The sequence below is a fragment of the Harpia harpyja genome, chromosome 11 (assembly GCF_026419915.1).
Source record: "Harpia harpyja isolate bHarHar1 chromosome 11, bHarHar1 primary haplotype, whole genome shotgun sequence".
In the NCBI taxonomy this organism is placed as follows: Eukaryota; Metazoa; Chordata; class Aves; order Accipitriformes; family Accipitridae; genus Harpia; species Harpia harpyja.
Window position 1 is genome coordinate 36616692 of NC_068950.1, and position 18529 is coordinate 36635220.

Sequence of the window (18529 nt, forward strand, 5' to 3'; positions counted from 1 at the left end):
ACTGTTAATTCACCCTTTTCTTCTCTTTTGTAGGCTTGCCAAGTTCAATCTCCTGGTCGCCAACTTCTTGCTCCACTGAGACAACCCGTTGATGAACTGTGCTAGTGATGTCAGTAGCACCACTAATCAGTGTTGGACCAGGACGCCTGACCCAGGGGATAAAGTCTCTTTATATTCCAGCCTGCAAGTGTTTTCTTTTTTCTTTTTTTTTTTTTTGCGCCCCTTTTTTCCTTTATGTTCTACAGAGGATCCAAGATGAAGAATGGAAATGGGTAAGAGCTACACAATCCTGGAAGACAGAGGACCGGACTTCAGATGCCAGGCTGAGTTGGTTCCCAGCGGCACAACAGTGGGTGTAACTCCGTGCCCGATTTGCAAGCAACACTGCATCAGTTGGGAGTGCAAAACAGCTATTTGCATATTCAACATCTGTAAATCCCTAGCCCTCAGTGTGCAGTTGGATGGCAGCCTCAAGGCATTTCCCTTTTGAAAAAACACTTTCAAGTAACATATGTGAACCTGAGTGCCAGATCTGGTGGCAGGTGCTAATGGCTTTCACAAAGGCTCTCTGGATTTTAATTACTTGTGTTTAAGCTGTGTATAGTATCCATCACTTCCTTTTCTTTCCCAAACTACTGAGTAAAAATATGGTTTCCAGTAACAAAAAAAAAAAAAATCCTACCTCTCCCTATCTCCGCCCCCCGCCCCCAAATTCAACAGCCAACATGTTTCATCTCAGCTGTGGTCATCTTTTTAGCTGTGGATGAAGCATGTTCAAGACAGCTACATCATCCGAGCACCTCCCCAGGCACTCTAATTTTTGGATAAAAATAAGTACATCTCAGTGGTGATCAAGACCACGCCAAGACTTGAGTCACCCTGGAGATGTCTGTCACTCCCTACTCACTCCAGGAGATGAAGGGTGAGCCTGTTCCTACCTTTGGTATCTCCGGTATCTAAAATGATGTGTGCTGAAGTTCCCCTTGCGAATCCTTTGTAGAGAGGACAAAAGGGAAAGAGCTGGAGCTGAGGACTAGGAGAAGGAGATTTTATATTCTTGCTGTGCTCTCACACCAACCCCATCCTATGGAAAAATTGCACAATAATCTCCTTCCCTAGTGAAAACACAGTGCAACCTACTTCTGAGTCCCATTATGAAGAACCACCAGACAACATTTACAAAGACTTTGGAAACAATATATAACATTATTGCTTGAGTGGTTGGACTAGATGACCGTTAAGGTCCCTTCCAACCCAAACTATTCTATGATTCTATGATTATTGTTAACAGTCTAATTTATGATGATCAGAATCATTACTGATGACACTGCCTGCCCAATGCTGGCTGAGAAAACTCTGCAGGATGGGGAGGGAATTCACCTGTTCTGAGCATAGAAACGATTGAAACCTACTTCTGCTGTTTCTGCTCTGGGACAAATTCCTCTGCTTTCATGGGAGCACACAGACATCTACAACAGAGCCTGTATCTTTTTTTCTTGCAGAACATCTCAGAAATTTAAACCTAATCCATCAACAAGTAGGTACCTAATCTCAACCACCTAACCCTACAGCTGAGCAAAAGAGGTCTGACTTTCACACGCATCGATCCCTGTTAACACACATGGATTTCATCAGGAGCTGTGGCCACCAGCCCACACTGGCTTCCACCACACCATGGAGAACAGCCCAGGTCTTCTCTGACCTCTCAGACACAGGGGGCTGCCTGGACCTGGTGGGCTGGGAGGACACGTGCTTTCCTCCACTGCAGGACAGCGGTCCAGAGACAGTTTGATTCCTCTCTTGCTGTGGGAGATGCTATGGTACTTGCATTTCAACTCTCTCCCTCAGCACTAAAAGAATACTCTCCATGATATATTTATTATTTTAAAATAACCAAACCACTGCCTTAAAACATACTGATGTGGCTGTTAATAAACATTGTGAACTGGAGCAGCATCTGAATTTCTGAAGCACTAAATCCAGCTCTCAGCTACAAAACTGACAGCTCTCATAAAAGAAAGAAAGAAAGAAAGAAATGCAAGTAAGTAAAACATCCTAAGGAAATTATCGTTCAAATTAACTGCAGACATAAATTTATCCATCTGTTATCTTAAGTGTTACTTGAAAATTATTTGCCCATAAAAATGAAATAAACCAGAGCGATTTTTTTTTTCTTAAACATTGACTTCATGTGTATAGTCTTAGTTGCCAAAATATTAACTCTTTTTAACAGTCCATGTGCTCTTGGCTGCGTCTCTCTCTCTTGACTGTAAATGGACCTTTATAAATTGCCTGTATATATCAGGTCTAAGGCGCTTCACTGTTATTATGGATCAATAATTCCTAGCAATTCAGGATGGATTTTCAAAACACAAAAACCAAGCAAACCCCCAAATTTTACTTGGAAGTACTCTATTTAGCTACCTTTATTCATTCAAAGGGAAAAATTACTATGCCTGTTTCCTGAAAAATATCATTTAACTGCACAAACAATAAATGCTGTTTCATTACTAGAGTACAGTTACTGTGAATATAGGTATGGTGAGATTTTCACATTAAGTCTGAATACGGTAAACCCTGGCAGGAGAAGAATGAAGTGTACAGAGCTGGGTATAGAGCTGGGTCCCATTTTACCCAAAGCCTGTATTTTTCTTGGAGAGGAGAAAGAAATGAAAGTAGAAAGAATAAATGGCTATTTTCACTTCTACGTGTTTTATAAAGGAATAAATTAAAAGTCTGAACTGCTCCGATGCATTTGAATTGTAAGTAATGCCATGGAAGGTGGGGAAGGGGGAAATCTATTGAAAAGTCTACTTCTTATTTTTAAAAATGGCAGAAAACTCAAAAGCTCTATTTAGAATTGTGTAATTTTTTTAATACTTATGACTGGAACAACAACAACAACAAAATCTTTCAACGGCGTAAAAATGCTTTGCTTCACTATATGGATCTAAAAATTGTTTTATCTCAGCTTGGATATTCAAATGCCTGTCCCCTTACCACTCCTTCACCCCCAGGACTTGTCTGTTCGATGTTTCACAGCCTCGTGCTCAGTTACATACCAGACTCTGAACCACCTCTCCTACAATGCACCATGAGGTCTTTGCTGCTCAGCTCTAAATGGCACACAGCAAAACAGTTTAACTGGGAATCCCAGTTTACAGAGGATAACAACGACAACCAAGCACTTGGGATTTTGACTGACATCTGAAAGGAGTGGACTTGCTTTTTCAGAAGCAAAAAGAAAAAATTCTGTTTTCCCCAAATGTCCAATTTTCTATGAAAAAACTATCAGCTGAAAGATTTTGATCAGCCTTCATTTAAAAGTAAGGCAGGATGAAAAAGTTAGGAAATTCTACATATAAAAATAGCTAATAACGAGGCCATAAACATGCATAGTTGCACAGGCAACTAAATTAATTGCCTGCTATATTCCAATCAGCCCAATGGCGACAGCTTTACTGGGAAATAAGCATTCTTCAGAACAGCAGTGCTTTTCCAAGGGTGACTCCTGCTGTACCCAAGCGGCACTCTGCACCAGTCTCCATGCGTTTTTCTTATTTCTTGCACCTTTCCTTGGCTTTGATCCTCTTCCATCTGAAACCAGCAGGGATGTTTCCAGCAGCAACCTGACCTGCCAGAGCTGGTGGGACCAGGGTGTGGGATCTTGCCTTATGTGAAGGTTATTTAGATCTGCACTCCCCTCCAGCCACACGTTTTCATCCAGCCAGGTGGGAATTCAGCTTACACTGGATGAGCCATCATTTTTCTGATGGTAAAGTACATTTTTTCTTATGGGGACAGGGCTTTACACTCTACCGTATTTCAACCCAGAAGGGATTTCTGCCCATCCAAGCCCACGACACTGACCACACCTTCTGCTGACAGATACCTGCATCCTCCAGCTCAGTAGTGCTGGGCTCCTGCACCACCAGGCAGCCAGGATTTCATCATCTATGTTTTACAGCTGAAGCCAGCCACGGTTTTCATTCTGTAAACTACTGCTTTTGGTCACAGTGACCCGTGTGTGGTTTGGGTTTGGTTTTTTTTTTTTTTTTGTTCTAAACAACAGTACATACTCCTGGAGGAGCCTATAAGACATCTTGCCGCTGCAGTCATTGAGAAGGACACACTGAACCGAACCAGACTGTAATTTGCAAAGACACCTGCATGGCGTCTCCTGGCTTAGTCAAGCTCATTATACTAATTCAGTGTTAGACACTACTGAAATACCCATCCATGGCACTGGGATCTTAAATCAAAGTGAGGACAGTACCCCGACAGAACAACAGAGCTTCAATTACTACATGCAGCTGTGCAAAAGCCCCTTGGCTCCAGTTATACCTGTGAGTTACAGGATGCCAGCGAACCCAAATGAATTATCGCGCAGGGCTTGGGATTCCCTCCTACAGCAGCCCCAGTCCATAACATTGCATTTGGTGAAGTCTTTCTGAGGTGCTTTTCTCATAACAGGCTTATTTTCTTACTTAGGAAAATACTTATTTTCCTAATTCTATTTGCCAGCACAATTTTACCCAATTCTTCCCCTCCCAGAAACTATGATGGAGATTATGAAGTTTGGAAACCAATTCATAATATACATATATTATTATTCATTCATAAGTTCCGATATCCTCAAAATAAATAGATTAATGCAGAGACCATGCTTAGCATAAGACCAATACCTTTTGGAGTACATTATCCAGAATATTTTTTTTCTAATTATTTCCCCTCCATCATGTTAGTCTTAAATATGCAGAATCTTAAATGAAGTGAAATAACTTTTGCACTGTTCTGAGGGCAAATGCACTCCTGCAGACTCTATCATGCCTGTCCTAACCAAAGGTACGTTCCTAAAGTTTTGCACTTCAAAATTCATGGGAATATGTGAAAGCCTCAATTCATCAAAAACACCCTTCACTTTTATAAAAAGCAAAACCAAACCCTCAAGGTTTTGGAAAACAATTTGAATTCATGACCCAAGCACATACCAAAAACACCCCTTAAAATTCAACAAGTAGATATAAGAATGCTAATACAAAATGTAGCAATAAAAGCCACTCTTATAATTCAGTGTGTGAAAAAAAAAACAAAACCAAAAAAAAACCCCAAACCCCAACAAAAGCCTTCCGGAGAAAAACTGCATTTGAACCATAAGAGAAAATGAACTTGCTTGCACTTCGGCCACATAAAAGTTTTGGCATTGAAAAATTAAAAATTTTCTCAGTACTTACTGCATGAAGAAAAAAACACCCCAGAGAAGAGAGGAGGAATTAATTGTACTTAAAGTAGGGACGGCCCGCAGGGATGGCCCACTTTAGTAGGAAAGGCCAAAGGGATGCTGGAACAAAGAACCCAAAACAAAAAGCTTTCCTCAGCATCTCCCGCGCGCCCGTTTTCAATAAATCTGGCTGCATGTGTCTGTTCTGTCCTGCTACAGTCAGTGCTGGGAAAAAGAAATAACCCAGCAACAAAGGCAGTTTTCAACATCACCAAAAATGGAGAGTAAAGGACAAAATGAGACTTGCTCTTAACGAGCCAGCTTTCCCAAGTGATGCTGCCTGGGAGTTTCAGGTAGATACTTTCCGATGGTAACAGGGAATGAAAGCTTAAACCTCCTACAACTTAGGGGTGACTTTCTATAGAAAGCAATGTGTAATCAGTATCCATTTGCTTAATTTCATTTCTGCTATCAGCACATACAAATAGCTGCAGCGGATTGGATCCGTGACCCATCTAGTCCAAGATCCTGTCTCAAACTGTGGTCTGTAGTTGATGCTCAGGGAAAGTGTGTACAGAGCAGGGCAAGTGGGCAGTGATGCCCAGTTTAACCAGTATATACTGGAGCTGGGAGGATAAGGGACTTCCAAAACGGAAGACTACATCAAAACCATGATATTTGATAATCTCTGATAAACTTTGCTCCATGGGTTAGACAAGCTGTTTTTTTATGAATCCCTGTCCAATTATGAACCACCATGATATATTTTCCTACTGTAAAAGCAGTTAAGCAAAACTCCTTGGACAGAAGTAACAGGCAAGCTTGAGATTAAATAAGCTTGGGAAAATTCAGTCTGGATACACTCAAAAAATAAATATATCAAAACGCATGTATCTCTGCTAAACCCCACAGTCTTTAATCAAAATTCCCACCGAAGTGAGTAGCGAAAGGTGAGTTGTTGCCAAAGTTCATAGCAAGAGCCATGGGATGAGAAGCAAAGTTCTGTCAAAAATGAGAAATTATCAAGGAGAGGGAGCAGGAGGAGCGGATTGGTTCTCGGCACGACAATCTCAGGCTGCCTTGCAGTCAAGGGAGCTCAAAGAGCCACTTAAGCCAGTGCTCGGAATTCTGCTGAGCTGGGGCCTGAGCAGTTATTATTTATACTCTTATCACACAGAAATGTGAATTCCATTGGAAAGGGAAAAAAAATAAAAAAAGGGAGAGAAAGGACAGTAGCACGTACTGCTGCAGACTGACAGAAGCACTATAGACATCTTTGTTCTGCAGATTTCACAGAGAGAATTTAAACAGGCAGAAAGACACATTGGATTTTTACTTAATGATTTAAAACGCTGGCACTTAGCTATACATGTAACTCATGCATTTGTGCAAGGTCCGAAACGAGCCAGTCTGTACAGACACACCACCAAAGTAGCTAAGTCACCCATTGAGAAAGTCCAACTGCAGCAACCCCAACAGGTCTGAAACCCCAGGCCAACACCCCGAGCCATGCAGACGTGCGTATGCCACAGCAAGGTTTGTATTCCCACAGTCGCTGCCTGGGACTTGCAAATTCAAATACACTTCAACCACCTCCTACGCCTGTGGCCGTAAACACAACCATGGTGTGAACATAACAAGCAACCCACAGGTTGGGCTGGGAAGGGAACAAACACAACAGCATGAAAAGCGTTAACAGCTTCACATTTCTACAATCAGATGGAAAGCAGAGGAGTGCAGCCTGTGCACAGCCTGGCTGGACCCAGACCCACCTCCTACACCAACTCACTGCATTTTAGAAGCAGGTTTGGACAAACAAAAGCCTTTCTGCTTCAAAGGCAAGTCCCCTAAGAAATCTTCCTGCAGGACCAGAGACAAAATCCTGAACCATTCAAACCACTTTACTTCCAATCATGATAACTACGTAAAACAGAAAAAATCATGCTGTACCTGCTCCAAAGGCAAAGAAGAAGCTCTTATCTGTGTTCTCCCTTAAAAGCGCCATCACTCTCTTCCCCATCCTCTCATTCCTCTTGTAGATGAGCTCCTGTCTGAAGTAGCTGTCTATCTCCTGAGCCGTCACCTGCTCGTGGGGTGGGAGAGTTGTGTTGATGAAGTTAGGAACCTGAAATGGAGACGAAGACTGTAGTTCAGGTGACAGTGGTTAAGTAATCCCCAAAACACTGGATGTTTTAATCTAGCCATATTTAAACCACCTGAGCATCACTATCATACCCCCCCCCAAAATGAAAACAACACTAGAGGATGAGAGCTTGTGAGGTTGCTGGGAATACTACAAAGAAAAAACAAATCACCAACTGATGTGCTTTTTTTTTTTTTTAAAGTTAAATTGGCATTTTACTAAATGAAACTTAAGTTAATTTTTACTTTTCTCTGTTCCTTCAGCAGAATGTGGTTTTAGGTGTTACATTTGGGTTAGTTACTAAAACCTTTATTCTCTGCTTGTTCAACACAGTTCATTGGCTATTTAATACCAGAACAAATCCTGTAATCTGTTCTCAGCCAAGTTCACTGTGAACTTGAGTAAGGACTGCAAAATTTGGCTTGTATATGCCCCTTTTTAATAACCTAACAGTTAAAAAAGTAGGAAAGGTTAACAAATCCAGACGTAGGAAGATGTAAACAGGGTAAACCCCATCATCTTTCTTGCAGCTTTAGATGCTATTAGGTCTCATCAGAGAAGACATGCATTGCAACACATAAATCCCTGGAACATTCCTGGTATTTCCAAGGAAGGGATTTCCACAAGAACTGCTCCTTTAGTCCCTGATTTTGTGAGGAGAGACAGAATGAGGGTTGAAACCTCAAGGACCATTCCAAGTCAGGGCAGCAGACCCAGGAATGAGCCAAGACCCACGCTATAATGGACAGACGAGCCAGAAGTCTCTGATTATTAGGACAGGCAACTTGTTTTGACACAGTGAGAGTCCAAGGTCTACCATGAGAGTTTGGGAGCTTACGGGCCCTGCAGCAAGAAGTGCTGTAAGTGGGCGATGTTTGATGACTGCTAACAGGACCCAGGCACCTTCTGGCAATTTTCTGTGCCTCACCACTGGAAAGCAGCTTAAGCTTCAAAACTCAGACTCGGATTTCTGAGTCCCCGGGTACATGTAAAGCTGCCAGGATTTCCAGCGTTAATCTGAGTCGGTGGTAATGATATTGCATGCATAGACCATAAGGGGAACATCCCTCACTCACTGTGCTGAAATACTTGATGCAAGGACTCTGTTACTTCGGTTAATGCTTTCTCTGGTTTTCTACTATACCAAATTCCTGTACTCATTTTCTAAAACTTGCCTTTAGTCTTTGTTTTTCAGCCCACCTCTTACCCTCCCACTTGGCCACGTGATTTTATCACAACAATTTTTGTCGCTTTCCACCCTCTTCACTCATACTGCCTCTCCAAAAGCTTTCAGCAAGTTTTATGGAAAGAACTGATTTCCACCTTCTCAGTGGCTGTCCTTAAAGCTTTTTCATTGCAGCCTCATCTACAGCTCTCCTAACGTGCGGAGTACCGAGCAGCAGAGATTCCTCACCACACATTATGCAGAAGGACAAGTCCAGGCCTTGCTCTGGATTCCCACCAAAGTCTGTACCCAGCTGGGTGAGACAGAAATGGGCACCACATCTCCTGAGCCAGGGAATCCCATGTGGCTGGAGTTAATACTGCTGCTGACGGCAGCCTGCCCCAGCGTATCGGGCCACGCAGACCAGCTGGACCTTTGATTTTCCAAACGACCTCTCAACCTGCTTTGCCAAATCACCGTACTTCTCACAGCACGTCCCTCCTTAAGGGTTCAGTTGCATTACCCTGAATCAATCCTTCCTCCAGGCTTTCCAGCATGGCTTGGCTTTGCCAGCGTATCTTGTGAACTCCTCAGAGCATGCAAGCACTTTGCACCTTGTTCTCAGTTTAGCCCTTTGCCAGCACTCAATAAATACTAAGTCCCATTAAGCCAGAGCTATCGGAGACACCAGTTTCCAGTTAATACACAAGGAAGCTGCCTCAATGTCTGGCAAGAATGTGCGTTTGTCTCAAAGGGACGCAGGAGCAGCCTGCCGGTGTTGGAGGGGTAAGATGCTGCTGGCTATGGCAGCAAAGGATGTAGTGGCTTTGATTCCTGGTGAAAGGCAGCGAGAGATTTTGATTGTAGGAATAAAGTCTGAGAAATAAGTAGCCATTTTACACTCGCAATAACCTCTGCAATGCAAAGCTGTAGATCAGTTGGTCCACGCAGATATCAGAAGCCTTTGTATCTCGTCTATACTGAGGGTCTGTGTTTAATGGGTTGAGGTAGCCGAGCCAGGAGTCAAGGGAGCCTTCAGAGACTGAAATGGAAGGTGAAATTATTTGGGAACATGTGAAGGCTCGACACCCACAAAAGAGCAGTCTCTCCTTCCCCACTTGTGGCTGAAGGGAAGTGAAGGCTGGGAACTGATGGGACCTGGTGACCTAAGATGCTTTGGGGGAAGGAAGGTACGGCATTGCCTGTGAGGACAACCTGCTCTTACACAAAGCAGGAGCAGCAGTGCTGGGGGATCGAATGGCTTTGTGCATCCCGCTCCAACCAGGGGAAAGCTCTCACGCTGGAAGTCTAGATAGCCCAAGGACAGAAGCTGTGTTCAGACCTTCGCCAAGAGGGTCTTTGCCAAGAAGGAAAGCACCTTTCTTCAGCTTGTGCAGCACCATCACTTGGAATCCTACATCCACATTCAACCTCCAGTTTGTTCCTCCTCTTTATCTAATCTAAAATACAGTCCACAAAATGGAGCCATTTTCTTACCTTTTTTTCCCCTCCCTTTCTTTCTTTCTCTTCTGTGGGAAAGAGTTTGCCAATGGCAGAGAGAGAAATATAAAACCAAGGACTGAGTTTTGTCAACATTTCTCATGCTTGTCCAAGGAACAAGACAAAGGCAGGCATCACCTCTAGAGGCACATCATCAGCTACAGGTCCTGCTGCACCTTGTGCATTCCTGCATTTCTAATGACTGCTCCATCACTAGCAAAAATAAAACATGCACGTATGTTTCTGCGTGTGTGTGGCAAAGGACAGAAGATAAATGACTGAATTAAGTATGCCTGTACGCAGTAGTGCAACCACACTTTGAGCTACGACACTGGCCCCATTAATCACCTCCACTCCTCCCTGTATCGCAGTTGCTTTCCACAGTCGGTGACATACACCATGCCTGGCTTCAAGGAGGCAGCTGCTCCTGTTGATTTAAGAAACCCTTTGGATTCCTAACCACCAGACAGGGATCAGGAAGTCAAGAAACAGTGACACGCAATTAGGAGGCTGTTAACTGCAGCCAGAATTCAAGGGTTTTTTTTGGAAAAAAGAAAATCTGCTGTTTTAAAAGGATGGGCTAAAGAATGCACCAGAGGGATGCGCCCTCCCTGTTCCATTTTATCAAATATTTTTGTTTCCATTCAGTGTAAAAATTAATTTTAACATTTTAACAATAAGTATTTGTTATTTTGAACTGAGAGTGAATGGATGAGACATTTGCTTTGCCAATGGGTGAGGGACTGACCTCCTGATAATAGCTGAATATGGCTACTAGTATTTAAATTTATAGTGGGGTGGATGATGTGACTGTTGAGAAATCCTAGCTTCTAATTTTGCTGCTCATCTAGGAGAGCAGCAGTTGGATCAGCAGAAAAACACAGTGCTACCCATCACCTGGGGTGTGCTCACTTTGTAGTGAATACACATGACAAATAGATTCTTTCTGTCCAGTCTCTGCAAGCCACGCAGTTTTCTGAGAATCCAACCAACTCATATATGTATATATATAAATACACACACTACATATTTCCCATGGAAACTCAATAATATATTTCATTCAGCGTGTTCAAAATAAAGAATATTTTGTTTGACTGAATCAGCTAGAACTCTTCCTTTTTTCTATTCCTATTTACTCTGGGTTATGGCTCTCCTATGAACAGTATAGATGGACCCCAAACTCAGTCATTAGGTACACCCTGCATTTCTTAAGCTTTTGAGGTTAAAGGAAGAGAAAATGAGAACAAAAAAAAGTTAAGTCCTAGCCTTGCAGAAATTTTTTCCTCTCCACACTGCCTGTGTAATTTTACTTGAGTCAGTATCCCTGATGGAATATATGTGTGGGTAAAGCTCTGCACACACGTCCGAGCTCACAGTGCTGTGGGATGTGGGCCATAATTCTTCACCTTTGAAGTCAGTGGGAGCTTTAGGAAGAAGAAAGAGGAAGGATTGTGGAGTGGTTATGACACTACCCTGAAAAAATGGTTCTGTTCCCATGGGCAATACAAATCTCTTGCATGATCACAAGCATGCCATTTGGGTTTAGACCTTCAAAGGGAACTCAGCGCTTAACCTCCACTAAGTATCTTTGAAGCATTTGGCTTTATTCCTCCTGTCTCTCAAAAGTCCATCTGTAAAATGGGGACAGCAAGACTTTCCGACTTGATGTTACATACAAGGCGCTGGCTGAATCCAGCTGTTGAAGGACCCAAAGGAAGATCCAAAGTCCAAAACAATGCTCAGCAGTAACCTCCTTTCCCACAAATACTTTGTGGAAGGAGGTTGGGATTCTGCTGCAATCATTAGCATAAGAGCTAACAACATACTTTAGCTTAGAAAAATGCATCAGCTGTATCTCAAGATCTATGCTATGCTGTCAGCTTTGTCTATAGAGACAGAGAAAGAAATGAGAAAAAAAAAGAAAAAAGAAGAGAAAAGTAAAATATATTGGTGCAGAGTCTTTTATCATGTTTAGGGCTTACTGCCAAAGTTCAGCTGAAAATTCATAAACACCGGACTACATTTAAGTACATTTTCTTATTTACTATTTTTTATATTTGGACAACTATTCTGGGCAGAGGCACGATGCCAGAGTGTGTGAATATCTATCTTCAAATAATTTTTTTGGACACATATAAGCACCATCAACTTTGGTTAACTTTTTTTTTCCTGCTTTGGATCTATTGGCTACAGTGGAACTGCTCTAGATTTAGTCCAGTATCAAATCACAATCAGATGTGGAGGAATAGTGTTATTGCTCCTACTCCTATATACTACATTTCCCAATCCTCTGATAACCTTTTTTAGCCTCGTTCTGCTCCAGTGATGCTAGCCTATTTCTGGAATGTGCATTCAAATTGTAAGATGATGTCAATGAAAAAACCAATACTACCAACATTAGAATAAAGGGCTGCATGCCCTTTCTTGCCTGCGTGCAGGCAGAGGTGATCTTCAACCATAAGTCTATCTGCAGATGGAGAAGAGAAAGCAGAGATAGGGAAATGGGAAGCCAACCCCTGCCATGGAAAATATAGTGATCCTAAAACCTTTCCTGCCATTATCCTCCTATACCTTGGTCAACCCTTTTGGTTTCCGAGACTCCTCTCTCTCACTGTCTCCTAATCAGCAGATAACTAATGGCTTTCCAGCCTCACCTCCCGGGCAGCGTCCAAACTCCAGACCGCCACAAGTACAGCATCATCACTAATCCTTGCAGGGGAATCTCTTAATAAGAAAAATGCCTTATTTCTCTTTCTCTCCCCAGAGCGTTCACAGGCTAAACAGAAAACAGGAGGAGGCACACCCAGGGTCACAAGGGACGTCTATGGCAAGGCGGAGAGTTGGCCATCAGCTTCCCCAGTTCCAGTCCAGCACCTCAATACAAACCCCATCTATCATTCCCTGACAGGAGGGCTCAGCCTCCATGCTAGTAATCCTTATCTCCAGTTGTTAGCAGGGAGCTGTTCCCAGATCATGCTGACTACATTAATTTTTTTTTAAACATGATAAAGATTGGGTCCTTTTTATTAGTCTTCCAGTTTATGAGCTTTACGTGGGCAGAGGCCAGAATACAAGTAAGGGATCATGCTTTGAAGGATTTCCCCTGTACCACGCAGGTCAGGAACTTTTATACGGTTGACAGCACTACGCAAGATAAGGATCTCAAGAGCTGACAGCGCAGCTTATGGGGGCTGCCAGGGAGCCAAAGCAGCATCCCAAAACCCGCTGGCTCCTCCAACAAACTGAATGGCCCTAAATTCACACCAGCCCTTCTTGGGTCAGAGGCTGACATCTGAGCTCGAGTTATCATTCGTTTATGAAGGGAGGACACCCTCCCGTTAACCAGCCTTGACAGGGCAGTGTGGTTTTTACTGCGGTGCAGCAAAATATACTGCTCTGGACTTGGAAGACACCTGTTCCCTCTGATTTATGGACCCCTCTGGCATCTGGGAGAGCAATATCTACTTACTGCAGCCTCTGATACGAAGGATTCAAATAGTGCAAAGTGAATGGGCTGTGAGAGCAAACTTCTGCACGAGGAGGACGTGGCTGCTGCATAGACGAACGCTGCTGCTGACTTGACTGGTTTTCCTCCAGCACTCCTGAGTTTCCATCCTGACCAAGACCTTCAGCAGCCAAGGAAGGGGGGTGTCTGGTTAATCTGATTTAGCCCAAAGCCCAAAGTTGGCAGGTGCCAAGAAGATGAGCTTCCAGTTTGTTACGGAAAAGGGAAACAAGGAAGGAGATCTGCAAAATGGTGTCCAGTTCAAGCATGTTATGATTAACCCATTATTGCTTTCTTTTAAGCACCAAAATGTAAAATAATATATTAGAAGCCTGAGTGGACTGTAAAAGGAGTCTTTGATCTTTGGGATAAGTCAGTTCCATCACTCCTTTCCCTTTCGCAGGGCAAACATCTACCCAAGATGGGACTTGAGAATATATTACAGGCACATCCAGCACATTTTGGAGGGCGCGGTCAGGATAGTTATGTCAGTTTGGTGGATTTGGGGCTGCTAAAATGGTTTATTAGAAGCATACCCTGACACCAAACTCAGATACAGACTCAGACTGATTTGAAATCACGGAAAGCTTAAACATATCCCCAGTCTGTGGTCATCCAGTTTTGTTCCCACCCCTTTGCAGAAAGCAGAGCAGTTCCCCAGGCACAACCCTCACTGCAGCGGAAACTTGCAAGTTTTGGGCGCACATCAAAAAGCCAGTTGCTCTTCTCGCACCCACGCTTGCCCACCAGCCATGCTGTCCAGCCACAGCCATCCCCATGCCATGGAGCCCTTTGGGAAATACTGTTTGGGTTTGCACCAACTCAGCATTTCCACGGCAGGAACGGATTTTTCCATCATGTCCCTTGGCTTAGCAGCAGTCTGTAGCGTCCTGAACCTCCGAAAGCAGGGAACTGCCCTGAAAAACTGCAAGGCAAAGGGACGGCCAGCTCTCCCTCGGTGGAAAGCGCGGTCTTACAAACCAGGGGCCTAACGGAGAGGGGCTTACGAACCCTGAACTATTTTCTGGCTCCAATTCACTGCAACTGGGATGCGTTGCTGCAGTTTCCAGCATTTCTGCTCTGCTTAAGCACGTCTAATCCTCTCTGAGCTAAAGGCTGACGACTCCTTTCGCCGGCTGTGCTGCACTGATAAGGCCCCCATTCCCATCCCACGGGGGGGTGTTCAGGCTCACGGGACGGCAGCTGAAGTCGGTGTGTCTCACACCCCCATGCCAGCAAGCCCAACTCCTCTTTTCCAACGCGTTGTTTCCTCCGTCTGCTACCTCAAAGGAAAGAGGCACAAGGCTAGCGGCCCCAGCAGCCTGCCTGGACCCTTTTCCCTGGGAATAGCAATGAAGAGGAGAAGAGTCTCCTCTCACAAACCCAATATTGTAGTGCATCAGAAACCCACAGAAAATACCTGCATGAGGCTGGAGGGAAAAAAAAAAAGCAAAAACGCTTTTTGCTTGAAGGGAAGTGAGGGAGGAAAGAAAGTCTGAGAGCACAAGGAGAGCCAGTGTAAGAGCAAGCACATTTCTTGGGATCAGCTCTGGGGAGCAACTTCTGGCTGTGAGCTAATCCCTGCCCACTCACATTACTGCTCAGGGTCCATGTATGTGGCAGATAAATTGCAGCTCACACCAGCAAGCTTTCTGTAATTGGCCTACCCGATTTAAAGCTAGCTTGGGTACCTCTCAGCATGGCGTGGCAACTTGAGTGGGAAAACGGAGGTCTTCGAAACTGAGTTTCAAATTAGCTAGCGCTCAGGTCTATGAGCCACTGGAGCATCTAAATTTGTGAATAGAGAAAAATTACAAATAGGAGATGTGGAGGTCGAAAGCAGGCTGAAAGCTTGTGAAGTCTCTATGGATAGTGCATGATACTTTTAAAAAACAACTCTGCAGGTGGCACAAAAGCTGTAGGAGTCATTGCTGGCCTGAGTGTAAACTTGCCTGCAGGCAGAGCGGGCTGCAGCCCCCGGAATGCCTGGACACCCTTGTCCCTGCAGCTTCAGCCCCTCCGGCACCTGCGTGGAAACCCTTCCCGGGAGCCCCAAACCCGTCCTGCCACTGCTGTTCTCGCAGGTGGCACCCGGCCAAATGACAGTCATGTGCCCTGCCTGCTTTTACCTTCTCTTCTCATACATTTGGATTGAGGGAAAGCATGTTTTCAAAAAAAAAAAAAAAAAAAAAAAAAAGACGGAAGAAAAGAGGGAAGGGGGGAAAGGCAGAAAGGCCACAGGGATGGGCTGTGCATCTCACAAACAGCTTGGGGGGTGATACTTTTATCCTGTTAAAAAAGACTTTCAGCAAATCCCTGTGAAGTCGTGACCTCCATGTATGTTTTCTATTTGTTTTTCCACACCAGTTAAATAGTTGCTTTCCAAGCACTTAGGAAAAAAAAAAAAGAGAAGCAAGCAACACCAACCCCTCCCCCCAGGCCTCCCTCCCCACCCCAACCCCGTCCCTGCTCCCCTCGGTAGCGATGCCAAAATATGCAGCCGGCCTCTCTATCTGAATGAATGTTTTGATTAAAGAAGTCTTAACAAAACACAGTCAGAACAATGATCCCGGCCCCCTTTCTGCAAGCTTCACCCAACTATGCAGTGTATATTTAGGACCAGATTACAGGGACCTGTTCATTAATTGAATAAGGATGACAAGCCTGCAGTGTATGCAAATAAAGGCTTGGGTTTCAGTGGGGAGGGTAAATCCTAACTACCTAATGATACTCCTGCCCCATTTAAAACCCCTTAAACATTGGGATTTTTTTGAGGCCAGCTTTCACGAGCTCACAAACATATGGAAAAGTTCAAATTTTTCTACTTCCCTTCCAAATGCTTTGTTTCCTTTGACAAAGAATATTTTTTTTCTGTTCTGACACTAAAACCATCACCTATTATATTGCCATGACACCCAAGTAAAGATACTGATCAAAGGGCAAAGCAGGGCAATAAAGTGAAAAAACTGGGGCCAGAAGGTTTGGTTTTGGGGTTGGTTTATTAAAGTATTGCAATTTTTTTTCCAAAGGTATTTTTCATTTTGTCTTCTGTTACACAGTGAGAGAACAGCTGGTCAGTAGCGGGTACAAACTCAGGTTTGGTTGTCTTGAACATATATTGTTCAGGGCTCTTCCATGAGTTTCTTCCCACCCCTGTTTAGTAAAATGCTAGAGAAAGCCTGAATGTTTATGTGAAGTTTGCAGTAGGATTTTAACCTAAGGCAAGTGTGATCCAAAAGATATAGTTTGCAAAATATCACATAACTTGGCAGGGAGCAAAAAGCTGGTTAATAACACAACAGCAGCTGGGCTGGACACAAGACCTCCGGAGCTGACACCACAAGGCAAGGCTGTGTGGAGTTGTCTCTGCCCTCCTGTTTGGTCCTAGCAAAACTCCAGGCTACTCCAAATCCAACCAGCTGAAGCTTTCTAGTCACAGTGGCATCTGGAACAAATTGGATGATGACTTTTGAACTAATTTTAATTTTATTTTTAAGGTGGGGTTGTTTGAGGGGTCTAGTATAGGACATAAAAACACAGAACGTCTCCAAGAAAGCATTTAGAAATGGAATGGGGACCAGTCAGGAGAAAAATAAGGAATAATTCAGATGAAGTCAGTGAAATAGAGACAAATTAAGTTATCCTTGAAACTGATTTCTTTGCATCTAAGCTGGTGGAACTGTGTAAGTCTTGACTTTGGGTTTATCAGCAATCAACTCTCTCAGAGGAGAGAAGAGAAGATCCAGGTCTGAAGTCACCATCAGATAGCACAACCACTTTACACTGGAGAAACTGATCTACGGTGTTTGCTATTCGGTAATGCACAGTAATAATGTCAGACCAAGAAATGTTGTGTCAAGGAGTACCCAAGAACACAGACTGTTCAGATAATGTCTAATACTAATCCTGCAAAGTCAGCCAGGACAACCAGATTTTCCCCTTGTCCCCCTTTCTTCCCCTCCCTGTCATAATGAGGTGACAAAGACATCTTCTGGATAAAACACAATGGGAGAAAAAGCATTTTGCACATTCAACCCACAAGATATTGTTCAAAAAACTAACAAGTCTTTTTCATTTCTCTTGAACAAGTCTTTCCAAGAAACACTTCATAAACCAGCTCTTTAAAAAGAAGGGATAGTAAATGCTTTACAGCAAACATACAGCAGTGCACAGAAAGCAGCATGCTACTACCTTGAACTCCAAATGTTTTTACCACTCTTTCATACTCTTTTATAGTTTATTCCCTTACTAATAAATACAGGTAGTCAACAATCCTTAAACGTTTTTAATGTAAATCAGCCCTTTTCTGTAGGTGAATATGTTCCTCTTCTAATAACGCAGCAGTCTTTGAAAGAAAAATCTTTGCCTTTAAATGTCTTCTTCCAGTTTCTCTCTGACTTTCTCTTCTCTCCCATTGCTTTCTCCATGGAAATTGGAAAGAGGAAGGAAGGAACTTCCAAGGTAAGACAACTCTAAATGCAAACATGTAATGAAAATTTTCAAGCAAGAACCTATTTGCAAAACCTGTAGCATGAAAATTATCTGGGCATGTTCCAGATTATTAATAAAAAAAATAATCTCTGCAGTGTTTTCCCCAGCACTGTCATCAACAAGTAGACTTAATTCTCACAATCTGGATCTGTAACCAATTTTCTGAAACACATAAGCCAAAATATAATATTGCTCCAATCTGGAATCCTGTTCTGACATAATATGAAAATTAGACTCTGCAAGTTTTGGCTGCACTTCTGTTTTTTTACTTCCAAATGCTCACAATATACCAAGACACAAAGCTGTAACTCAGGTGTAAGTGGAAAGAAAGTACGATCCCACCGCAGCAGATCAGGAAGGCAACATCTCCCCAGCAGCATCCAGTGCTACAGCCCAAAGACAAGAAGGCAGGAGACACGCTCTGCTCACTGTCGGGCCACAAGCGGCGATGAGCACACGTGTCAGCGTCACCCGGCCAGCAGCAGGACTGCCATCGATGCCATT

The 18529-nt window shown here is 43.4% G+C and overlaps 1 protein-coding gene across 1 annotated transcript in view; it reads right to left on the bottom strand.

The window, feature by feature from the left end:
- Window positions 1–18529, bottom strand: part of TRABD2B (TraB domain containing 2B) — a 299654-nt gene that overhangs the window by 113167 nt on the left and 167958 nt on the right. The window contains exon 4 of the mRNA XM_052802030.1: window positions 7172–7346. Within this exon, the coding sequence (XP_052657990.1) occupies window positions 7172–7346 (175 nt within the window). The remainder of the gene's footprint in view (window positions 1–7171; window positions 7347–18529) is intronic.